Source organism: Anarrhichthys ocellatus, unplaced genomic scaffold, assembly GCF_004355925.1.
Source record: "Anarrhichthys ocellatus isolate YVR2014 unplaced genomic scaffold, GSC_Weel_1.0 scaffold132, whole genome shotgun sequence".
Lineage (NCBI taxonomy): Eukaryota > Metazoa > Chordata > Actinopteri > Perciformes > Anarhichadidae > Anarrhichthys > Anarrhichthys ocellatus.
In genome coordinates, this window is record NW_022280162.1 from 104,429 (window position 1) to 130,737 (window position 26,309).

Below are 26,309 nucleotides of genomic sequence, written 5' to 3' on the forward strand. Positions count from 1 at the left end.
GAGTAACGATACTTCTCTGCTTCTGTGAAGAGTAACGATACTTCTCTGCTTGTGTGAAGAGTAACGATGCTTCTCTGCTAGTTTCCACATCGTAGCAACGACGAGCAGGAACCTTCACACAGTTAATGAGACGTCTGCAGCTGCATGAGGGAAGAAAGAAGACTTCCAGCGGAGTGTTCACGAGACACGACTTGTGTTAGAAAATAAAATAAATACTTCAGGAGCTCATGAGCTGCTTTAGATTCAGAGAATCACGCACACACACACGCACACGACCCAGAGTCATGACAAAAGGTTGAATAGTGATCGTGGCATTCACCAGTGTTTGGTAGCTTGGCATTGCTATGTACAAGTGTGTGTTTGTTTGTTTGTTTGTTTGTTTGTTTGTTTGTTTGTGTGTGTGTGTGTAGTGTGACACTAATATGCACTGAGAGACAAACTGAAACTAGGGGAGGTTTTGGAGTTGGGGGGTCAGAGGTCACAGTCTGGTCTGGTCTGGTCTGGTCTGACAGCAGTGGGCGGGACTCTCATGAGTTGTCATCGTGCTGCAGGACCTGATTGGACCAGCAGCTGCAGTCTTCTTCAATCCAGCATGATGTTCATTTAGTAACTTCTGGTCCGTTAGAGTCAAACAGACCAGAGGAACATTCTAGAAGCCTTCAACACATCTAGTTCATTCAGCAGTGTCTGCACATGCCCCTCTTTGTCCATTGTTACTGAGATAATTGTCATGAACTTGACATGTTTATATATATTCATATATTTTTGTCAAGCTGAGGGGAAAACTTTCAGGACATTTGAGTAAATCACCTTTTCAAATGATTGTTTAATCATCACTTCATCTGATGGAGACCTGTGCTGTGTTTGTGTACATTTAGCATGTTGAAACTTTGAGCCAAATTAATTTAAAATACTGTGAACAACAAACTGTCAGAGTGAAAGCCGTGCAGTCAGCTTCATCTCACGGTTCACCACATGGTGGCAGTGTTGCCTCATAAACCACTACAAGTACCACCAACCATTACCACAGTATGTACTATTTACTCAGAACAATCTTAATACGTACCATTACTGTTAATGCTTTGTTTTGTTAACTGGGCAAAACTAGCTGCCGAGGAAGATCATGATCACGATCAAAAGCTCCAGAAGAGCTGCTAAATGGTGGTGACGTGGTTTTGTTGTTTTACGCAAACAGGAAATGATGAATAACATCATCAGAATTAGAAAATATCTTACCTACTTTATTTTTAAAAAACAAAGCGGTTTTACTACTATTTAGTTGTTTTTGTTGCGAAATGCATTGTGGGAAAACTGCATCAGTATAAAGCTCAAACATAGTTTTTTTTGTGGTACTTTTTGTAAACCAAGTACATTTACTCAAGTACTGTACACATTTGAGGTCAAGTATTCCGTTTTCTTTATACTGCTTCACACATTTTATTAAATATGTGTTGATAAAGATTAAACTAATTGTGAAACCATTTCTCTCTATTTTCACTATTTTTACAAACCAAACAATGAATGGATTAATGGAGAGAATAATCAGCAGATTATTCCATCATGAAAATAATCATAAATGAGCTTTAACTACTTCTACTGATTATATTGAAGCAATATTCTCAATGCAGGACTTTACTTGTAGCAGAGTATTTTCACCGTGTGGTGTTTGTACTTGTATTGCATTAAAGGATCTGAATACTTCCTCCACTACTGAGTGAACACATATCTAGTGTAAAGATAAGATATTGTATTTCCTTAATTCAAGTCTTTCACATTTCTTCTTCTCTTCCTCTAAATCTGAAACCTAAACTGAGCAAAAGAGCAACGACGCAAAGGTTTGGGGGAAAAGCAGTTTTTATTAAAAGTCATATACAAAAGGAATATTCCATGTTAGGATGCTATAAAACGTCCATATGTACATCGTATCACACAGATCAACAGTGCTGAATGACACTTTACTCACTCTGTCAAACACGCACACACACACACTGAACTGCTTTAAAAGCTCTGGATTTAAACAAACACCTGATGTGTCACACGTCAAAAGCTTCACATGAGTTTAGAAAAAGACACCTGTGTTATTCCATTTGGATGCATAGCTTTGAGTACAATTCTTTTCAGGGCTTTTATTTTGAAATCCAGGTACCAGAAGAGAAAACTGTACGACTGACTGACCTGAAGAGAAATAAAAAAAAAAAAACATTAAAACATCTGGATTTCTTAGCCTGTGTTGGCATTTTGTCGTCCGAGGATTGAGTGACGCTCTGCTCAAGTAAAGACTCACTTTTATCAAATAACAGAGTTTATACTAAACTCTCTGATTGTACTCTCGGCCAGCCTTAGACCCCTTAGACCCCTTAGACCTCTCTACACGTACGAATAAAACTACATTCATCAGGCGGTGTAATGACAACATGCGGAGCTGCGAGGTAGGCTGGGAAACACAAAGGTCACATCGTCTTTCTGTAATTTGGTTGTTTGGAAAGCGGTGGAAGGAAAACATGTTAAAAACGCATCTTTTTTGGTCCTTAATGTTACCTTCAGCTAGACGTTCTAACAAACCGGCAAAATAAAGGTTTACAGCAAAGCAAAGAACTGCATTTAATGAAAAGAAGACTGAATTCAAGTGGAAATCAATCTGCAAGCTGAGAGCAACACAGAATCACTGATTTTAAGGGTAACTTGGTATATTTACCTACTTTGAGGTACTTGTACTGCTACTTTATACATCTCAGAGGGAAGTATTGTACTTTTTACTCACTTATTTGATAACTTTACTTTTAATATATACTTTGCAAATAATTTGGCCTGTTAATCAAAACGATCAAAACAGGTCATAAAGAGCCCAAATATTCTGCAATAATGTGAATTCATCTTTAATAAAATCAGGAGTTTGTGTTGAAAACATTGTCCTGCAGTCATCGGATCGTGTACGTTCTCAAATCTGGACCTGCAGACAATTAAAACTTGAGTTTGTTTTGTGCTTCCTCAACAGTTTTGTGATTAAATAACTTTATTGACAAGAGAGTTTTTTTGTTGAAGTACCTATAGTGAAAAAAACATCAACTTTTATCATTTAGCGGGACGTTACTGTGTTTAATTTAGCTGAAGCTAATTGCTAGTGCTAATCCCTAATGCTAATTGCTAGCATGCTGACTGTTGTTATGGTTAGGTGAGAGTACTGTAAAGAGTGCTATTTTGACAAAATACAGTATAAACTCATATAAACATTTATGAATTTGAGTTTACATGAAAGGCTGGAATATGTGCATGCTAGCCTTTAGCACTAGCACTAGCTATGTGTATGCTAATTGAAAGGCTAATGGCTACTCTTCACTAATAGAGTGCCGAAGTCCCACCCCCTTCCGTTGGACCACCACAGGACTTTATTTTGGAAAATATATGTACAATAATAAATATCGAGAAACATCATTTTTGGAACCCGTTTGAATTGTGTCGTGAATTATACAACTAACTAACTCAGCAATGTTCCAATGGTAACGTTATCTAGCTAGCTAACTCAGCTATGTTCCAAAGGTAGCGTTATCTAGCTAGCTAGCTAACTCAGCTATGTTCCAAAGGTAATGTTATCTAGCTAGCTAGCTAACTCAGCTATGTTCCAAAGGTAACGTTATCTAGCTAGCTAACTCAGCTATCTTCCAGAGGTAACATTATCTAGCTAGCTAGCTAACTCAGCTATGTTCCAAAGGTAGCGTTATCTAGCTAGCTAGCTAACTCAGCTATATTCCAAAGGTAACGTTATCTAGCTAGCTAGCTAACTCAGCTATGTTCCAAAGGTAACGTTATCTAGCTAGCTAGCTAACTCAGCTATGTTCCAAAGGTAATGTTATCTAGCTAGCTAACTCAGCTATGTTCCAAAGGTAATGTTATCTAGCTAGCTAGCTAACTCAGCTATGTTCCAAAGGTAACGTTATCTTAGCTGATGTGTTTTATCTTAGTGACTCTTTTTATCAGGAAGATAAAGAGCGAGTGAGACCTCGTTATTGTAGTGAGAACATACTAAACACACAGACATCGTAGTTTCAGAGAGAAAGGTCACTTTTGGGTGTGTCGTCTCTCTAATTACGTATTTTCAGTCTTATACTTCAACCGCTTTACGAAAAATTGCAACTTTCTTAACGAGCAAAGTTATCTTTTAAATCGACAAACATCATATGTGTAATTAATGGTACAATTTAAACTGCATTAAATACATTATTTGCCTCTCACCGTCCCGTGGTGGTCCACTGGAAGGTCGTGTTTCAACCAATGGAAGGAAGTCGCTGTGCAAGTTTAAACCACAATATGTAGAATTGAAATACTTTGACTTCTAAATACCACATTGGTTTTCAGCTGAAACAAGTGGTTTGTATTTATTCTCTCTGGTCTGTTCTGGCTCAATGAACTCGTCTCAACTTTAACGTCCGAATAACAAAAACTAAAACACGCCACCCAGCACGCTAACACGACCCACAAGGTTTCTACAAGGCAGTATAAAAATATTCTCTCACCTGAAATCCATACTATCTTATTCTACATGTCGGACACACCACCAGGTGTTTCACCCGGTGAGCTCACAAGCAGCTTTTATTTCTCAAACATTTTTTTTTTTACTGGCGAAACAGTCCACTAGTGCAACAGGAAGGTAGAAAAGAGGACCGTAAAAGCTGGTTATTGTGTTCGTTGGAGGTTCATCTGTGTTTCTTAAGAGAAGTTCGTCCTTGGGAGAATTTTATTTGTCAAAGTTCAAACTGTGGGGGTGCAGGTAAAAAAAAAACAGATGAAAATGCCCTTAAAGAAGAAGTTCTTTTTGTAAGATTCACATCAAGGCCTTGATGTTGTTAACAAATGAACCAGAATTATTCTCTCAGTCACCCACAACATTCCAGACACAGTTCGGTGGTAATATTCCTCCAAAAACAGTCAACTTTTACTCTGAAAGTCCACGTATTCAGGAACAAAAGTCAGCGACCCACAAAAACTGCCGACAAATGAAATAAAGACGACGTGTTCCTGTGTGAAGCTGGTACATGAAGCCACTGAACTCTGAACTTCTTTTGTCCTGCAGCTTGTTTTGTTTCTTCTTACATGAAGAAACATCCAGATCACAGGATGAACCTGCAGCCCTTGAACGCGTCACGGAGGAAACGGAGCGGCTGCGTTCACGTCGGATTCACCAACAGCGGACGATCGATGTTTGGAGGTTTTTGGGGGATTTGACAACTTGTCAAAACACAAACAGGGGGACGATCTGTGTCTTTGTGGGCTGGATTTTTAACAAACAAAAAATAAGAGCTGAAAGGATTTGTCATTGTGTTGCAAAAATATTTAGTTTATTAGTAATTTTTCAATCATAAATACTTCTGGATCCGTTTCTTTCTTTGTCCTACGTGATAATAAATATCTTTAAAAAAGACAGTCTCTCTGCAGCAAACTGGTTCAAATCCAAAATGTGTGAAATGCATTCTGGGTAAACAAATACACCAGAAATGAGAAACTCTTTACTTTGAACCAGTTTGTTTGTGTCTGAACTCAAACTAAACTTAAAGACGTTTGTTCTACACAGTTTCCTGTCTGCTCCTCATGGCTGATTACAGGTTGAATAGTTGGTCCCGCCTTTAATGAGGAGCCAGCACCCAATCAGGACTGAGGATTTTGAGTGTCAGCCAATTGCTGTGCACCCATGCAAGCTGATTGGTCCTCAGGGCTGAGTGGGCGGGACATCTTTGTGACTCTCTTTCATATTATTGCACCTTAAGAAAACTTTTCTTTCAGATTAATCTAATTCTTTCTCAATATTTCTAAAATGTTTGCATTTATAATCCATTTATTTAAAAATATCTTCTGAACAAGAAACAAACGTCACCAAACATTTACTTCTTTTTTGTGTATTGTTTCCCCTTCATTACTTCTCTGGTGCCTCTCGCTTCCTTTAACTCCCTGACATGAACTTTAATCTGAGGTTTAATGAACCAAAAAGAACAGAAAATATCTGTAGACCTTCTCCTAAAGCCTCAAACTGTGTGAGGTCAATAATAAGTGAACATATCCAGAACATAATTCAGGGTTTATTATGAAGTTACGTGTTGAGGAGAAGCAGAATATTTTCTGTGTTTCCTTTCTGTTTTGTTGATGTCAAAATGGTGCATTTTCATGAGTAACGTATGTGTTTAAACAAAATATTTGAATAACATTGAATCACATGTTTGCTCCAAGGAGCCCTCGTTTGTAAATCTGGCCTTGACAATATAAAATTAATGATTTTTATTATTAAATTCCAAGTTTAAATTGTGCATAACAAAAGAGCACCGTTCATTTTAATTGGGCATCAATATCATTATTCAATTTAACGGACATTTGCAATATAAAAATAAAATGTTTTAACAATGTATTTTGGTTTGTTTCAGATGTGAACGCAGCCCCAAGTCCCTCCTGGTCCGTGTTAGCTGTGAGCTAGCTGTGTGTTAGCTGTGTGTTAGCAGTGAGCTAGCTGTGTTTGGGTTGTGTGGCGTCCCCTAGTGGTGGTGGTGAGGCAGGTGTTCGTGGCTGTGGCTCCTCTGTACGTACGCCACGGTGTCCCTGTACGTGAGGGACAGCTGGGGCCGATCGTACATCTCACTCAGCGCCTGGAACTTTGGCCCCCACCGCGACAGCCTGTCGTAAACAAACCCTCCTTCGTCCTCCTCCTGCTCTTCCTCGGCAACGGCGGGGGCAGCGAGAATGTTTCTGCGTGATGCGGCCGACCCCAGCGAGCTGAGGCTTCCCGCCGTCGACCCCGAGCCCTCCACGCACCACACGTGGTAGGCGTCCGGTGGCAGCGCCTCACCGTCGTTGTCCGCCTCCCAGATGATTCGCGCCACGTAGCTTTTAAAGTCCACGCGGGAGCGCGACACCGACGTGGGGACGTCGCTCGCCTCCGTGTCCCGGCACGCGTGAGCGGCGTAGGTGGCGGTGCTGGGGTAGCCGTTGGCACCGCCGTGCTGGTAGTGGAGTTGGTGTTGGAGGTGTTGGTGGTGGTGGTGCTGCGGGATGCTGAGGTAGGGAGCGCCGGAGCTGCAGGAGGAGCCGGACGGGTGAACCTCCTCTTGGGAGCCGGGGGAGGATTTGATGAGCGGGGCGGTGGTGCAGGACGAGGACTGAGACAGACTGGAGCACAGAGGACGCTTCAGCTCCGTGATGTCGTATCCGTTCTGGAAGGAAAGGAAGGAAGGAAGGAAGGAAGTAAGGAAGTAAGGAAGGAACACACACAGTTAGTGGTATTCGATCCTCGGTAGCTAGTTGAGAATCTGCTCAAATCTGCTTAGTTAGGTTTAGAAAAGATTGTAAAATATTTAGTTAGGTTTAAGAAAAGTTCGTAAAATACTCAGTTAGGTTTAAGAAAAGATCGTAAAATATTTAGTTAGGTTTAAGAAAAGTTCGTAAAATACTTAGTTAGGTTTAAGAAAAGAACGTAAAATATTTAGTTAGGTTTAAGAAAAGTTCGTAAAATACTCAGTTAGGTTTAAGAAAAGTTCGTAAAATACTTAGTTAGGTTTAAGAAAAGATCGTAAAATATTTAGTTAGGTTTAAGAAAAGTTCGTAAAATACTTAGGTTTAAGAAAAGAACGTAAAATATTTAGTTAGGTTTAAGAAAAGTTCGTAAAATACTTAGTTAGGTTTAAGAAAAGTTCGTAAAATACTTTGTTTGGTTTAAGAAAAGTAAGTTAGGTTAAGAAAAGATCGTAAAATACTTAGTTATCTTAAGAAAAGATCGTAAGTACACAAGTTCTACTTTTTTCTTACTGTGTTTTTTTTTGCTTGTACATAAAAACATTCTGATTCTGTCGGTCAACAAAATGTTCTAGTTTCATAAAGCGAGCAGGGTCTTTCCTTTTCTTTATAAAAGTAAGCTGTTATGTAAAGAGCACAACGTCGTCCTCAGTGTGTGTGTGTCTGTATGTGTGTACCTGGTCCTGCTCGCCCCCCCCCTCCTCGTTGTAGTTGAGGATGTTTTCTCGGATGTCCTCCCAGCTCTCGTGTTCTGCCGGGATGTGGTAAACTCCTCGCTTCCTGAACTTGTTACGGCTGCCTTTCTGGTTCCACACCGTCACCGCCACCAGCACCGCTGCACGCGCGCGCACACACACACACGCACGCACGCACGCACGCACACACACACACACACGCACACGCACACACACACACACACAGGACAGTATTAATGTGTGTAAATGTGCACCACCGGGACACATTTCACTTCCTTCCTGTACGTTTGAGGCAGCAGCTCATTGAAGCTGCTCTGTGGAGTCACTTGGCCTCAATGTAAGTCAGTTATTTAGTATAATTATTGTAAACGGGAGAATAACACGTTAGTGGAACGAGAATCTTTAACATCTTTCACTCGGTGAGCCAGCGTGTTTTTCAAGAAGCTTCCAAAACCCTCATTTAAATGTGTGTCCTCTTCAGGGATGGCCAGGAAGAGAGAGGGCTGATGGGAAATTAAGTCTTAATGTGGGGAAATGAAAAATACCATTGGTGGTCTTAAAGGGATTGTTCTGATATTATTATGTTATTCATTTTATTTCATGTTGTTTTTCTAATGTTATCATGATTGCAATAATGTGTATTATCTGTATTTTTAGCTTTTATTGTTTGTTTTGCAATTTGCTTATTTATTATTACTATTTATTGTACTTCTGTGTTTATTCTCTTGTTTCACTTTCCACTCTGCTGCTGTCATCCTGCACATTAAAGGATTATCTTATTTTATAGTTTTTATTTCTGTTTTATTACATTTGATCATTTTAGTGTCTCACGTGTATTTCTGTATTCTCAAATTGTTCATTTTACATTTTTTTTATAACCACATTGTATGAAAGGTGCCAATACGAATAAAGTTTGATTGAATGTTTACAGTTTTATTGTGTGACACAATAACACAAACTGAAGCTCCTGAGTCCTGAGAGGTAGAATCAGTGTTTCAGTGAATGGAGTCTGGCTCTGGTTCAGTACTGTCCCTTTAATTCATCACGACGTCCAGACTTTACGTAACTCTGTGACTTCACTGATCGATGAGAATGGAAAAAAAAGGATTGATCGGCAAACTGTGACACGAGTTCAGAACAAGAGGAGACGAGTTCACATCACATTCAGAGTTTAACTATTTAACGGATAAACTAATAATCCTTCATGGTTTCTGACCTTTAGAAAAATACTTTTATGTGTTTTATATGAAAAGGACACGGAAGATTTAGGGAAACTGAGGACAGTAAATCTCTGTATTTTTAGATTCAGCTCTTACCGAAGAAGACGAGCAGACACATGCTGATGGCGAGGATGGAGCTGGGGCTGAGGGCGACCAGCCGCTGCCGTCTGAGGCCCAGCTCACAGCGCTGACCCTTGAAGCCGTCCTGGCAGCGGCACCGGTAGCTGTCGGGCGACAGCGGCTGACAGACGCCGCCGTTGCGGCAGGAAGAAGCTCCACAGGGCGACGGCTCGCAGCGCTGCTCACCGGAGTCCTCCGTCACCGTCACCTGACCGCCGGGGCACCTGGGAAACGGAGTCAAACACGTCAGAATAACACCAGCGCGTTCTGAAAAGTGAAGCCGATGCTGATTTCTTTCTTTCCTTCTTTCTTTCCTCCTCCCGTTCTTTCCTCCCTTCCATCTCTATTTATTTCCTTCCTTCTTCCTTTCTTTACTTATTATGGTCCATTTAGAGTCAAACAGACCATAAAGCAGGGGATGCTTTAGGGCGGGGCTACACAGTGATTGACAGGTCGACACCAGAGACGTCACTCCTCCTCAGTCCAGATATGGTCACTTCCTGTTCACTGGTTGTCAAAAAAAACAAACAAGATGGCGACGGACAAATGGGCTTCAAAACGTCCACAACCTGACGGGTGACATTACCACGACTACGTCCACGTCCCATTGACATCTATGGGAGGAATGTGCATCTCTTACTTGCACTGGTGTTTCCTCCACAGGTCGGTGCAGCGCAGAGGGCTGCGACACGGTTGGCTGCTGCAGGCGTTGCTGTGGCAACCCGAGGTGACGCCCTGCCTCTCCAGCACCGTCACCGAGTCCTGACTCCGCCCGTCCAGAGGGAGGACCTGAGAGTTAAAACGAACGTCCCGCAGACAACCTGAGAGAGACGGGGGGGAAGGTCCGGTTTAAAGCTCGTAAATATGTTAGATGTGATTCATATGAGGAGGAAGAGGGGGAGGAGGAGGGAGGGAGAGAGAGGAGGGAGGGAGAGGAGGAGGAGGAGGAGGAAGAGGGAGAAGTCATGTAAAGACATAAATAACAGTAGAATCCAGATCCTCACCCTGAAAGACGTCCTTGTCTCCCACCGTTACTCCGGCCTGTTGAACAACAATCTCTCTCCGGATCCCCAGTCGGCCCCGGACCTCCCGCAGCCCCCCCCCCTGCTCCAGCCTTAGCGTGAACAGGTTGTCGTTGCGACCGAGGCCGACCAGCACCCACTGCCCGATGTCCACCCGCTGACCGAGGAGGCGCAGGGAGCGAGCACCGTCACCCAGGTTAGCTCGAACGGAGAGGAGGCCGTCCACGATCTGAGGAGAGAGGAGAACCTTTGTTTACGTCTTCTGTGCGTCTCTTGTCTGTGAGGTCAAAGGTCAAAGGTCTACCGACTACTGACCTCCAGGACGATGTACTCGCTGGAGTCCCGGGACGTCACGGAGAACAGGGAGCCGGAGGAGGCGCGGGTTCGGAGGAGGAGCTGCACGTTAGTACGGCGAGAGCTGCCACCTCCTCTGAGCTGGAGACGCACAACGCTGCCCGAGTCGAAGGAGAACTCTGGGACGGCTGAGGGAGGAAGAGGAGGAGGAAGGAGGAGGAAGAGGAGGAGGAAGAAGTCATGTTAAGACATAAATAAACACTGAATATAACTTTCCATCAGACTCTTTTGCTAGAATCACTTCTTATAAACTTTATATTTTCGTATTTAATGAATTCTTTGTCACCAGATAATATTAATATAAAAACTCTGAATCATGACTCTTAACGTACATTGAAATGAATGAGCAGGTTAGTTTAGCCAACAATTAAACTTAGGACAGAAGTACAAGAATCTAATGATAATAATACACACACACACACACACACACACTCCCTCACCGCTGTCACACTTGTGTCCGGTGAAGCCCGGGTGACACTGGCAGCTGAAGGAGCCCCAGTCGGCGATGCAGGAGGCTCGAGCGCCGCAGGACGGGCCGGCCGCCGTCACACACACACCGTCTGTCAGCCGGCAGCCAGGAGAGCTGTCCACACTCTCACCTGGAGACGCCAGGTCGTACACCTGAGGGGGGGAGGGGAGGAAGACTTCAACCATCATCATCATCATCATAAACAGAATCACTAAACTGATCTGAACAAAGCAAAGAACCAAAACCACAGAAGAAGAAATATTATGAAAAAGCACAAATGTAGAAGTTATTTGTTTATAGCTGAAGACGCTGAAATGCAGAAAACATCTCGATCCCATCTTAAGTCCGGCAAACAACCCTCAGCACGCAAAGGATTGTGGGTAGAAGGAGGCAGATGTGTTTCTTGGGGAATGTTTTTGGGAGGTTGTTGAGCTCATTTAGTTTCAGGAGGAGGAGGCTGCTCTTCATTTATATTATATGTTGGCCTTGGCTCACACACACACACACACACGCGCACACACACACACACACACACACACATACACACACACACACTGAGGGGAATAAGAGTGAATACATTCATACACAAACACACAGATTCAGACTTACTAACATCAATATTACATTTAAAAAACAAGAAACACACACATGGAGGAGATGCTAATGATCTCTGGGATGGAAACACGCACGCACGCACACGCACACACACACACACACACACACACACACACACACACACACACACACACTGTGTTACCTGACTGTCCACCACCAGGTTGCGGATGCAGCCGGTGAAGCTGCGGTAACGTCGATGAGGAGAAGTTTCCTTCACTCCTCCCAACTGAAGAGGCTGGAAGACATTCAGGTACCTGAGGAGGAGGAGGAGGAGGAGGAGGAGGAACAGAACAAATGAGAGGAGGAGGAGGATGATGATGATGATGATGATGATGATGAGGAGGAGGAGGAGTAAACCATGAGGAGATGAGAGAAGAAAAGGAGTGACAAGAAACATGGAGGAGTAGGAGAAGAGGGAGTAAGTTGGAAGAAAAAAGGAGAAAGATAAGTAGAGATGAAGGAGGAGAAAAACAGAATTCATGAAATGGGGAATGGTTAGAGGAGGAGGAGGAGGAGATATGATTATTTCTATATTTCTATGTGAGATGTGAATGTGTAGTCCAGGGTCTCCAGGTTCTCACCTCTGGTTTCCTGGCGTCTCTCCTGCAGCTCTACAGCTGGACTCGTCAGTCTCCTCACCGTCCCCCCCGACACCCTCCAGCTCATTCACCGCCGCCCCCCCACACTGGTCCAGGATCAGCTGGACGGCCTGGACACAGACACACACACACACACACACACACACACACACACACACACACACACACATTTTATTCTTCATGTTGTCATTATAAATCTCTCCTCTAATAAAGAGTTCACTTTAACCAGATTGTGTAAAAACATTAAATTGTGAAACTATGAAGTCATGATTGATTCATCTGAGACCAACAGTCATGTGACTACAAGGAGGAGACACTCTGACTGAACTACAGGAAGTGAACACAGAGATGAGAGGAGAGAGGAGAGGAGAGGAGAGAGGAGAGAGAGGAGAGAGGAGAGAAACATGTGAATAGTTTAGTATTTGTAGACATAGAGCCTCAATTTTTTTCTAACATTGATAACACTTGATAAAATGATTTATAGATTCTATTATTTGCCAATTTTGTAAAATAAATTATCAAAGAAATTCAACTTGCTTGTTTTCTGTTAATGATTGATGTCATCATAACTGTTGTTCTCACTAAAGACATGTTCTAGTTCTCTACTTCTAGTCATGATGGTTCTGTTTCATAGAGGAGCAGGACTTTTATTTTGAAGGGAACATAAAGACCTCAGAGGGTAAAAATAAATGATAAACATATGAAACTGCATCGGGTAATAAATCTATATTGGACTGAAACCTTTTTAAAAGACAAAGTTATTATATTATCAGTCGTACCTTTCCGTCGCTGACGATGTCGAGGCGATGCCAGCGCCGGTCGGTCACGGTGGATTTCGCCGGCAGCTGCAGGGTCAGCGCTCCTGATCCGTGGTTTATGCTCAGAACCGGAACCCCGTTCCTCAACTCTGGAGGGGAGCAGGAGAATCTTACTTTTCTATCCGTGTTCTCTGAGCTGATCTAACGTATTATTTCTGAACTATTGTTATTCATCATTCATCATATGTTGTTGTTTATGTAAACTTTTCATTAATGCTACGCGTCCTTCAACGGATGTACAATAAAGGAATTTGATATGCTATGTATTTATTAATGTTATGATTTAAAAAGCATTGTGCTGACACTTCTAATGCAAGCTTGCACATTTTATACTTTCCCCAATAAATGTATCTTTATAACGACTTTGTGATAAAAACTAAAACACAAGACTTTCACTAAGAAGACCGCCGTTCGTGTCCTGTGTGAAACCACAAGTCAACGAAGTATTTGTAACTTCTGTGCTTAAGTAACGTCACTTATGTACTTATTTATATCTAAACCACAATATTTAAAGTTAACCAGGTATTTCAGAGGCGTACTAAAGTTTTACTAAAAAGAGCTCTGACTATGTTTGTGCCCTTTGGTCTGGTTTTAAAATATATATATATAGTCATTCCTGAACCTTTTAGAACAAAAGTGATGTGATGTCGTCAATTTCACTAAATTATATTACTAAATTATTTAATTAAATTTATCTTATTTAATTTCATTTAATTTAATTTCTCACTTTATTTGTATCGTATCGACTGTCTCACTGATCTTTCTGTTATTGTTATTATTGTTTTGCTTTTGCTGCTTTGTCTCTCAAAGCACTTTGTAAACTCTGTTTTTAAAGGTGCTCTATAAATAAAATTATTATTATTGTTATTATTATTATAGGATTCAGATCCGTCACGGTCTTCATTCTACAAATGGAGTTGGCTAAAAGATAATAATAAAGACGAAATATAAAAACAAGACCTGAAAGATTAACATGATGCTGAAACATCACTTCTCTGTGTGAGCTGCTGAGTCCACTCAGTCAATTGTGTGTGTGTGTGTGTGTGTGTGTGTGTGTGTGACCCCATCAACCTCACGGCCATGTTATTGAACATGTAAGTGAAAAATGCTTCTCTGTGATCAATGCTGCGGCCATCTTTGATTTCCCCCCCCTTTGGTTCAATGATTACATAACTTTAATGGAGCGAGATTATGCAAGAGCCGTTTATTGAGAAAAGCCATCAGCGGTCTAATCCGTCAACACCACGCGAGGACCGCCGGGAGCTGACATTAGCGTTTTTATGGAGCTCTTTTCTCTTCACAGCGACAGCATTGATTCACGCTTTGTGTTGATGGAGGACGAGCAGCACTGAGAGAGTCTGTGAGAGAAGTTTAATATCATGTTTTAACTTTTAACAAAGGGTTTCACACAGACGACAACCTGCATTCTCTCTCATGTCCATCAGGGGGCGACTCCTCTGGTTGTTACATGAATACAGTCTTTTCAAAATAAAACCTCCGTCTTTACAGGAAACAACTTAGTTAAGTTTAGACAACAAAAATACTTCGTTAGTTTTATAAAAAGATGGTGAAATACTTCGTTAGGGTTAATAAAAAGATCGTGAAATACTTCGTTAGGTTTTAGAAAAAGATGGTGAAATACTTCGTTAGGGTTAATAAAAAGATCGTGAAATACTTCGTTAGGGTTAATAAAAAGATCGTGAAATACTTCGATAGGTTTGAGAAAAAGATCGTGAAATACTTCGTTAGGTTTAGAAAAAGATCGTGAAATACTTCGTTAGGTTTATGAAAAAGATCGTGAAATACTTTGTTAGGTTTATGAAAAAGATCGTAAAATACTTAGTTTAGGAAGAGATGGAGGTTGGGGTTAAAATAACTACGGAAGTTGGAATACTTAAATACGGGATTTACGTCATGAACACGCCTGTTTTTTGTTTGTTGAATTTGAATTGATTTCATTGGATATCTACGAATTACAGCTCATTTATTGCGTTGAAAAAGTTGCAGCTGCATTGCATTGTGGTCCATTTTCTGCAGGTGTTCTGTGTAGAACTTGGTCTCTGTTTTGGCTCTAGATAAGAAACCTTTGCTCTTTGATTTATTAAGATGTAATGCAGTTATTTGGAGATGATTTTGCCATCAAACTCAAGTGTAACAACCTGAAGTACTTAGTCCAGAGAGGCAGAGACACCTGTACAAATTACAGTTAAATACCGTTCTTAATTAAGAATAACTGTATGATCAAAACACAAAACCTGTAAACTCACCTATGGCGATGAAGTCCTCCTGCTCCCCGGAGTGGGCGGGGCCGAGCGGCCCGTTGTACAACAGCAGCCCATTGGCCGACTCAGCCAGGAACTCCAGGGAGACGTGGCTCTGGAAGCAAGGCATGATGGGAGGGAACCAGGCGTAGCCCTGACCGCTGAAGCTGTGTTTGGTCTGCTGGCACTCGGGCCCGTCAAACATGGACGGACAATCACACCTGAGAGACACAAACAGTTTATTTGATGATGCGATCGACTCATGATTCATGATTCTTCATGTATTTATTTAGCAGTTTGAGTTAAGTTGAGCATCTTTAAATATTAGTACCAGCTTCTAAAGACAGCAACAGGCTGAAAGAGTTCATTTAATATGTTGGAAAGTATAAATAAATCATCTCAAATACTTTTAACTGCAGGGACAAAAGAAACCGAGTCTTGGTTTTTGGATATGAACCATCAGGACATAGAAAAATACTGAAGTTATACATTTAAATCTTATTTAAACATTTTGTTCCATATTATTTACTAGTTTCTGTCAATGTTATCTCCCTAAATGATCCAAAGCTTTATTTCTCACACTGACAGGATACAAACTCCCTTTATTCATTATATTCTGATGTTATTCAGTATTTTTAAAATACATTCTAGTTATATTGAGTCTGAAAAGTGTGATTTTGTGTGTAACTGTAGGAATGTTTTTCTGCAGGTTCCTTAAATCCACGAACAGAAGAGTGAGAACGTGACCTCGACATTCCCGGTCTCTATCTGAAGCTTCATGATGCTGTCGAAAAATACTTTTCAGACGTGGCAACGTTAATTAAAATGACCCGAGAGACCAAATCCCCCCAAACACCTTGACAGAAAACACTGTGAATTGAAAGAAACTGTCGAGTTGAAATGAAGAAAGAGAAAAGAGAGCGAACCATCCGTCACATTTAGCAGCTGAGGCGTTGCGTTCGATATTAAAACCAATAAAATGCTGCAACAAAGGGAGAAATCTTTCCGCTCATGTAAACATTAATCTACATCGATCATGTTCATTTTAGAACATGTGTGATATGAGTTGATATTCTCCAGGTTCTAAGATCATTCTTTGGACATGTATATACATATACACACATGTATACAGCTCATTCACTATATATATATATATATACACACAGTATATACATATATATAGTGAATGAGCTGTATACATGTACAGAACCAGATTCAGAGGGTTCCCGTACACCCGTACCTGTATCCCAGCGGTCCGTCCTGGCAGGCCCCCCCGTTGAGGCACGGGTTGGAGGCGTAGGCGGAGCACGGCAGGTGGACGGCCTCTCGGCCCCGGCAGCCACATCGAGCCGTCGACGAGGCCGCCAGCGACACCAGAGAAGTGTCGCCGGCGCTGAGAGCCTCGGGAGTCTGGCTGAAGGAAAGCTCGCTGCTGCAGCCGCCAGACTCACTGCAGTCGCTGAAGAGACATTCATCAACGGCCACCTGAGAGATGGACACGCCCAACATGGCCTCCAGCTGCAGGGGGGGGGAGATGTAGTACATCAGCAGCTAGGATAGCACGAAGCCAACAGAACTAAATGGAGCCCGAAAATACAATTAGATCAAAAGTAAATGCAACTAAAATATGCAGGAAATAAAACTAGAAGTAACGGAAATCTAACACAAGACTAACTGAACATAAAGCTAACTAAAAGAAACATAAACTGGGATTAAAGGACACAGTTCATTACTGAAACTAAACTAAAACAAAGTTCAACTGAAATAAAAAGAAACTATCAGAAACTAAAACTAGAAAAGATAAATGGAACTAAAATTAAGAAACATGAACTCAGAGATACTGAAACTAGGATTAAATAGAATAAAACCAAACTTAAAGAAACATAAACTAACAACGGATTAAACAAAAAACTAATTAAGATCATACAATTATAAAATGCTACTGTTAAAGATAAATCTCTGGTGAATGTAGAATATAAACAAACAGTAAACGAACACGCTGTTTGAACGTGACGGAGGACAGCAGCAGCTCTCTGATCCCATGTCGAGCTGCATCAATGAGTTCTGAGCTTTTCTCTTTTCCTCTTAACGTTGATGTCTTCATGTTTCTTTGTCTTCCTCGACCCCGCTGAAGTTCTGCTGTCATTCTCCCGTTTCCCTTCCTGTCGTTCATTCGACTCTCTCGTTTTGTCTTTAAGGGTGAGGAGGTCTTTCATCGTTGTCCCTCGGGGGTTCCTGTCTCTCTCTGACTGTGTGCAGCTCTTTTCTTTCTGCCGACGCTCTCATCCACGGTGACTTACAGTCCCCGAGGCAGAGCTTCACTTCTCATCTGATTTTGCATTTATCTGACATTCTCCTTCTCAGCCTTTAACCTGAGATAATTAAAGACGCTCCTTCCTTCTGCAGCAGCTGATGTTGGACTTATTTTTAATCACACCGAGTGTGTTTTGTTCTGGTATTTATACTTTGTTTGTATATTTTATTAAATAAGTTGCATCACAGATTGAGACGCTGTGACGGCTGCAGGAACTGAACTTGTGACCTTTTGGCTCCAATAATCACTTTATTTTTGCTCTTTAATTTGCAGATTTTCAGTGTTTTGTATTGGTTTACATATAAATAGATGTATATTAGGACTCCAACTCATTTCTAAATGATTTCCATTGTAATATATCTTTTAAGGTAAATTGATTGATCGTTTAGTCCGTAGAATGTTGCATGATGTCTGTACTACAAAACACAGAACAACTGGAACCCATGTTTGGCATCGCCACTCTTTTAACCGGACAAACAGTCGATGGCTAAGATCAAACCATCAGTAAAATCAATAAAGGATTAAACTGTTTTAATGTTTTAGTACTCACGTATTTCACCATCTTCTCTTAAACATAACTAAGTGTTTCCTGTGAAGACGGAAGTTTATTTTGAAAAGACTGTCTTCCTATAACGAGCAGAAACTGAAGAGCTCACAGCGGAGAAACAAAAATCACTTTGATGGAAAACGACGTGTCGTCTGTGAGTCTTTCTTCTTTAATTAGCTCGCTTTATTTTTAATTGTGCTTTTCTTTTGTCTTCCCTCTTTCATGAAAACAGTTTTATGATTCTTTTTATGGTAAAATAATCAGCTGAGAGTTTGCTCAGATGTCTGTGTGTCCATGTTTGTGTGTGTGTGTTTACATGGTTCACTGACATGTCACCCCCCCCTCACAGAGCTGACCTCAGGTCAGCAGCCGCTCTCGTGCTCTTAATGGATGTTAAATATTCATCCACATGTGTACAGTGAGCTGTGACGTGTTTCACCCCCTCACATGTGAGCCTTCAGTGTCTCTAAGTGCCTGAAATGAACGTATGAACGTGTGAACGTGTGCATGTATGCATGTATAAACGTATGAATGTGTAAATGTATGCATGTGTGAACGTATGAATGTATAAACATGTGCATGTGATGTTTAATTGAAGTGTAACAGTGTGTCAGTAAGCCTCCTCTCTGTCTCTGTATTTAAAGGAATGTTTGTTATTTAGTTTCCTTTGAGCTCAACTCGTTAAGATAATATATTTTATCATAAGAGCAGAATATTTTAAATGTTTTCAGGAAAAGTACATTTAGCAGATCTATTTAAAATGTTTGAGTCTTGACTTCTCCTTTACATTTTTGACATTATCAAATAACGTCTTTTCAACACTTCACATAACTTATCAGATGTTTTTATATCTTTGGACATAAACTTTGGGATCGTCACTAGATGTTAAAATTAAGTTCTGTATCCTTAAACAATGTTTATTTGAATAAATGTTTTAACAACATGAAAACAACGAGCTGAACTTCGCCGGCGTTCAGGTTCAACTAACAATAAATCAAACGTTGCCGTACTTGTTGAAAACCTCCATTAACTCCGTTCAGCACATCTGCTCACCTGAGCTCTGTTTGCTGCCACGTATCCGAGCAGCTTCTCCTTCTTGTAGAACGTTGAACCGCGAGCAGCAAACCAAACGTTGAGCTCCTTCGCTCCTCGCCGCCCGGCGTCGCTCACAGAGAAGATCTGAACACTCAGCGGAGAAGTCTGAAGGAGTTCAGACAACATCCGACCCAGACGAGAGAAGAGACTCTCCTCGCCTCCTCCTGCGAAGAACTCCTCCACCGTCATGTCTGGAAGAGGAGGAGGAGGAGGAGGAGGAGGAGGAGGAGGAGGAAGAGGAAGAGGAGAACAGAGTTATTTAAGCGCTTCACAAAACTTCAGGATAAATCATCAGCAGGGCAGAGAGACAAAATATAATATGACAACAATAATACATAATAAGATGAGAAAAAGACAGAAAGAAGTAAGGAAGGAAAGAAGGAAACAGGGAAAGAAATACGTAAGGAAGGAAGGAAGGTAAGAAGGAAAGAAAGAAAGAACGAAGTAAGGAAGTAAGGAAAGACAGAAAGAAATAGAGGGAGGAGGACTCACTGGTGAGGCGGAGGGAGGCGGCGTTCCTCAGGACGTCCGGCTGCAGGTCCCTCACCTCCACCTGAGCCGTGGAGGTGACGTCCGGCCAGGTGAGGTCCGACACGCTCACCTGTAGACGGTACGAGCCGGGAGGAGCCCCCTCCCTCACACTGAGCTCACCTGAGGTCAGGTTCAGACCAAACAACCTGACGGGGAGACGGAGACAGAAGATTTAATAACGCGTCATGTTTTGTATGTATTACGTTTTATCCCTTCTGTGGACCTCAGGAAGATTAGCAGAGATATATACATATATATATATACATACATACTATTTTATATATATTTATTGATTTTCATATATTTAGATGTAACTTTAAATATATTTATTTATTTATATATGTAATATTTTTTATATCTATATATGTATTTATATATATAAATATGTATTCATATAAAAATACTAGTATATACTAGTATAGTATAAATATTTGTTATATATTTATTTATATTGCACTTTTTTTTAAATGGATGTAATATTCTGTACTACTCGTATACATAAATGTAATATTTTTAATAATTTTTTATTTAATATTTTTATATATATTTTATATATTATATAGATTTATGATACATATATATACACACACACACACATATATACATATACACACACACACACACACATATATACATATACACACACACACATATATACATATATATATATACACACACACACACATGTATATATATATATACACACACACACACATGTATGTATATATACACACACACATACATGTATGTATATACACACACACACACACATGTATGTATATATACACACACACATACATGTATGTATATACACACACACACACACATGTATGTATATACACACACACACACATATGTATATACACACACACACATACACGTATGTATACACACACACACATACACGTATGTATGTATGTATGTATGTATGTATGTATGTATGTATGTATGTATACACACACATATATATACACATATATATATATATATACATAGACTGTATATAAGAAGTGGACTTAGTCGTCATGATGTCGTTGGTTTGTGGACTGAAGTTTTGAAGCTTTGAGTTCGGTATATTTAACCGTTGCCATCTTGATTTTTTGCAACCAGTGAACAGGAAGTGACCACATCTGGACTGAGGAGGAGTGACAGAGACGCCATATACGTCTCTGCCCTAAAGCATCCCCTGCTTTATGGTCTGTGTGACTCTAAATGGACCATAATGTACTAAATGAACATCATGCTGTATTGAAGAAGACTTGAAACTAGAGATTGAGACCATAAACTCATGTTTACAATGTTTACTGAGGTAATAAATCAAGAGAGAAGTAGAGTCATTTTCTCATAGACTTCTATACAACCAGAGGAGTCGCCCCCTGGTGGACAGCAGAGAGAATGCAGTTTAAGACATGAAGCTTTGGCTTTGGATCAATCCCAAACAAACAGGAGGTATCTGCTATTGACATGCACCGTGTTGGTTTCTTTTCGGCCCTCGGGGGGGCGGTGGCTTCACATCACCTGCTCTCTCATTGCTTGTATCTACATGTAAATAACATGCAGCCCCCCCCCTCGATGCACGCTGTGAAACAAATTGCCCTGGTTTCTGGATGCGTAATCCTCGTGGCAGTTACTTTGTTCTCAGCGTTCCCTTTTCCTCACAGGTGTCTCGTTAAAGAGGAGGAGGTGGTGGCAGGGAGGCGCAATCAGGCTCTCCTTTCAACGCCGTCCGCATGAAGCCTCAGCCTCATCAAACAAAACGAGCAACAACCCTCGCCGCACTTCACTGGGAATGTTCAATACCGCTGGTTATGAAGTATTAATAGCACTGTTCCTTGCATCTCTCCCTCCTCTGACGTTTCATTCTCTTTCACTCCGTCTTTGTTTCTGCCTTCAAACTGCCTTCTCTGTCCTCGTTCTCCTTTCTCCTCTTTGTCACCACGCACCTCTGTACCGTCTCTTCCTCTCTGTATTTTAAATCCGTCAGCTTCTTTTCTTTTTCCTCTTTTCTTGTCTTCACATGAGAGGGGAACACGTTAAGAGGGAATCTTTTTCTGCCGCAACACGTCCTGAAACAGCTTTTTAAGACCTGGATGCTTTTATCCAACGCGTACTCACAGTGTGACGAAGAGGAGAGCTCAAACGCTCGCGAGTGAAGATTAAACCCTCACTTTGTCACTTATTACGTTTGAAACGGAAAAAACGTCTGGTCCGATATTCATGAAACTTGGTAAAAGAGTGTTGCGTTGGCCGTGTGAGAACGCATCACATTTAGGAGGGGATCCGAATCACGGAGAAGATCTTTATTATTATTATATTATAGTATTATTTCTTTACGCTGGTTTGGCCTTCGTGGAGGTCGGTGCTCTCTGAATGCTCTTCTAGTCACGACTTGTTTTTCATGACAACGTTATGTTAAAAAACAACAGCTAGCTTAAGGAAAAACATCGTGGCTGGGCTTAAAATAACTACGTACCGTTAAGTTTAGGCAACAAAACAAAAAGCAATAAAAACCATAAACCACAACATGGTGTCTTCTGGTCAAAGTCCTGTTTGTTGGACCCGTCCTCCCCTTCCGCCCACCAACAGTCATCTTTTTGGATCTTATATAGTACGTCACTTGCTCCGATTGTTGCTTTGTCACGTAGATGCATTTAATTTCTGCATCCACCACAATTAAGGCTCCTAATTGACTTTCCATTGCCATCGTCCGTGTCCATGTACTAAATCAATAGATTGCAGCTCTTTCCTACTTCTTGACCTGCCATGATACTGGGCTGGATGGGTCCATACAAAAAACTGAATTTCTCACCAACACAATCTCTCAACTATCTACCATCTTTAGAGAGTTTGGTGTTTGAGATCTACGCCCCCCCACACAATGAAGTTAAAATGTATTTTGTGTTGCTGAAGTCTCAGGGACAGATACAACCTAAGAGATACGCTTCTTCTGTAGATCCGTGCTCTGACCTCTCGGTATTCTGCTCATTGAAACATAAAAGCCAACAGCCGTTAGTTAGCAGACCCATTTCATACAAGATGTACGTTTTTCAATGTAAGAATCCCACAAAACCAACCAACCAGAGCAGCAGTCTGTCACGTTCTGCCATTTGACCAAATAAAGAATTTCTACTTGAGATCTAAGTCCTGCTTGATTTACTATTTTTATTTGTGAGTAAAAACAAAATAATTCAGAGTTCATGAGCTTTAAATCTTCAGAATTGTGTGCATGGGTTCATTTTAAGTGTGTGTACACAAAAGAGAAAAACTGTAAAACAGCATTATTTTTTGTGAACATCGCCACAGATACTAAGTTTATCAGACTGCGAATATATAAATATTGTAATACTTTCATCACCATGGGGATACCTCCTTCAGATAGTGACTTAACAGACGTTTATTTAAAAGGAAATCCTCAAGATTGCCTCTTTAAAGAACACCTATACCTGTGTTTGTCTTTGGCCCTGGTCGAATAGTCACAAAACGTTACCTCCTAACGTCCTTTCCTAACCACTTTTCCTTGAACTCTATGGGAAACGTCACAAGGTCAAAGAGAGATGTGAAGGACAGAAACCGGAGATCATATATTTTGCTTCATTTATCACAGGCCGACCTTGTTTTTGTGTATTTTTACTGATGCTTCTTGTTATTGAGAATAATCATTTATTTTTTGATAATTTGCAATATTTACTCTTCACTATATTTATTGTTTATTGTATTTTTTACTTATTTGTTACATGTTTGAAGTTCATAAACACCTATGAAATTAGATGTAAGGATCATCACTGTCTGTTCTTCATCAACATGAATCTCATTACTTTATGACTGTGTGAGTATCACTGTTAAACCTGTGAGATAAACATATTGTTTGTTTTCATGGAACGTTGCGTCACTTTAAATGTTGCCGCCGCAAGGAATTGTGGGTCGGCATTATCCAGTGTTTCCTTTGCCAAAGGAGCTAATAAAGGAAGCATTGAAGCACCTTTCCTCAGCATTTAGAGGATTCAAACAGATACTTCCGGGTCCTTTCACTCAGTGAGGAACCTTCCTCGGATAAAAAGGACTTCTGCGTCCTCTCTCTTGTCCTCTTTCACCGTCTTTGTGTTATTATCTCTTGACATATCTCTACCTTTACTTCATCTTCCTCCCTCTACTTTTCTTTGCGTCGCTGCCTCTCACCTTGTGATTCCACATCCACTCTCACCTCCATCACTCTCTTTGTTTTTTGCATATCACCACCTCAGAGTTTTGACTGCATGAGATCAATGTACCTGGATGCTTTTCCCTCGAACCGGTACACCTTCTCACTCCAGTCGTCGAGGTCGGGGGATTGAACTCGTCCGAGCGCCGTCGTCGGGAGAACACCTGTCAGAAAGACCCCAAAAAGAAAAAGAAAGAAAAAGTCAGAAAATGAGTTGGCTTTGAAAGGAATTAGTCAAGAGTTCTGCATATAACCTAAATATTAAGAGGTAGGGTGGCTTCATCGGCACGCTCTGTCATGGTTTGACAGCACAGCAGGAAGATGTAAACATATTAGAGTTCAGAGTTTTCTCCTGAACGCAGCGCTGTAATCTCTTTAGCTGTGAAATCAGCTGCCTTTTAAAAATGGCTCCTGATTTATGTGCTCGTCAAAAACCAGGGACTTAATTGTTTGCTTCATGGCATGTTGTTGAGCTACGTGATGGATTCGTATTAGCCGCTTAATGTACTTTCATGTTTAAAAAAAAAAAAAAAAAAAAAGGCCCCGGAGAGGAAATCCACTAAAAATACATGATGAAGAAAACCAGAGAAATTACAGGGAGGCTGACAGATGGTATGAAACGCTAAATAAGTGATGGAGAGGGAGGCGGCGAGCAGTCGACTGTGATGAGTACAGTCTTTACAACGCGAGGAGGAGGAGGAGGAGGAAGAGGAGGAGGGACAGAGTTTAAAAAACTGCAGGTTACAGTTCAACCGTCCATCAATCTCTTTAGAGAACAATGCAAAAGTTCATGCCAGACACTCATTTGGTAACTCTTTGATATATTTGGACGGGTTTCAGTGGCCAGAAAAGGTTAAGAAACTCTTATTTTGTAGTGTTGTCCAGTTTCTGCAGGGAGAATTATCTCACAAAGCAATGAACTGATCGGCCACCAATGCAGAGCTCAAGTTATATGGTTTCATGTAGAATCCCGACACAGACCCAAAGTAACACAACATAAAAACATACCCTCATAACTGTAGACGATGAAGTTCGTGTGTCCCGGGGAGTGAGGGTGGTCGTTCCTGTCCCCGATGACGACCGTCAGCGTGCCGGTGGAGCTCATCGGAGGAGAGCCGCTGTCAATCATGAGAATCAGGAGGCGGTACTCCTTCTGCCGCTCGCGGTCGAAGGTCCGGAGGGCGGTGACGGCCGCGCTGCCGTTCCGAAAGTCCGTCAGATTGAAGTTGGTGGCGTCCGAGGTGAGCGCGAGGAGCCGGATGGAGAACGGCCCGCCATTGGTGGAGGTGTCCCGGTCGGTGGCGTGGAGGAGTAAGGAGGTGTCGTTCATTCGAACCGCCTGGGGCGCCGCCGCGTTCTCCCAAACGACGGGCCTGTAGGGGACCTCGAACTCCGGCCCGTTGTCGTTAATGTCCAGCACGGCTATCATGACGATGGCGGTGCCGGTCATGGGCGGGCTCCCGGCGTCCGTGGCGAGGACCATGATCCGGTGCTGCGAGATTTTCTCCCTGTCGAGGGAGTCGGCCACCACCACCCAACCGGACTGGTCCACCAGAAACTGACTGTAGGGGTCCGACTCCTTTGAAATGCTGTAAGAAAAGCGTCCGTTCTGGGCCGAGTCCAGATCCGACGCCGTAACCTGAGCTACGATCGTCCCCACAGGTACGTCTTCAGACATGGCCGGGGACTCGTAGAACTGCGGTAGAAACACGGGCGCGTGGTCGTTGGCGTCCTCCACCTGAACGAGACAGTGGGCCAGGCTGAAGAAATCGGCGTCCTCGGCCTTCAGCGTCAGATTGAAAGTCCTCTCACGGGGCTTCTCGAAGTCGACCTTTTTCTTGAGCTTTATCACGCCGCGGCGGTTCACTTTGTCCGTCTCCACGAAGAACTTCCTGTCCTCGTTGCCGCCGACGATGCTGAAGGTCACCACGGCGTTCTCTCCCTCGTCTCCGTCCGTGGCCGAAACAACGAGAACCTCGCTGTTCACCTCCAGGTCCTCTGTCACCTGAACACAAGATAAGGAAGTCGAGATGATGACTTTTTATACTTTCCTATTATGGTAATACTCAGCTCACACCAAACACCACGTCGGCTGGTTTACTTCAGATGAATGAACCCAAAATAAACTATTTTGCTGTAATTTAATTGCTATAAACGGATAAAAAGGGACACCGAAATAACT

At 41.7% G+C, this 26,309-nt stretch overlaps 1 protein-coding gene across 1 annotated transcript in view; it reads right to left on the reverse strand.

Moving 5' to 3' along the window:
- Nucleotides 1-1,844: 1,844 nt before the first annotated feature.
- Nucleotides 1,845-26,309, reverse strand: part of LOC116399849 (neural-cadherin) — a 123,576-nt gene continuing 99,111 nt past the window's right edge. Inside the window, exons 14-29 of the mRNA XM_031877281.1 lie at nt 25,136-26,132; nt 24,198-24,291; nt 19,891-20,075; nt 19,357-19,589; nt 16,683-16,960; nt 15,449-15,663; nt 13,143-13,270; nt 12,346-12,473; nt 11,907-12,018; nt 11,121-11,301; nt 10,642-10,808; nt 10,309-10,555; nt 9,945-10,125; nt 9,281-9,528; nt 7,947-8,104; nt 1,845-7,190 (exon numbers count right to left, since the gene is read on the reverse strand). Coding sequence (XP_031733141.1) covers nt 6,516-7,190; nt 7,947-8,104; nt 9,281-9,528; nt 9,945-10,125; nt 10,309-10,555; nt 10,642-10,808; nt 11,121-11,301; nt 11,907-12,018; nt 12,346-12,473; nt 13,143-13,270; nt 15,449-15,663; nt 16,683-16,960; nt 19,357-19,589; nt 19,891-20,075; nt 24,198-24,291; nt 25,136-26,132 — 4,227 coding nt within the window. The 3' untranslated portion in view covers nt 1,845-6,515. The remainder of the gene's footprint in view (nt 7,191-7,946; nt 8,105-9,280; nt 9,529-9,944; nt 10,126-10,308; nt 10,556-10,641; nt 10,809-11,120; nt 11,302-11,906; nt 12,019-12,345; nt 12,474-13,142; nt 13,271-15,448; nt 15,664-16,682; nt 16,961-19,356; nt 19,590-19,890; nt 20,076-24,197; nt 24,292-25,135; nt 26,133-26,309) is intronic.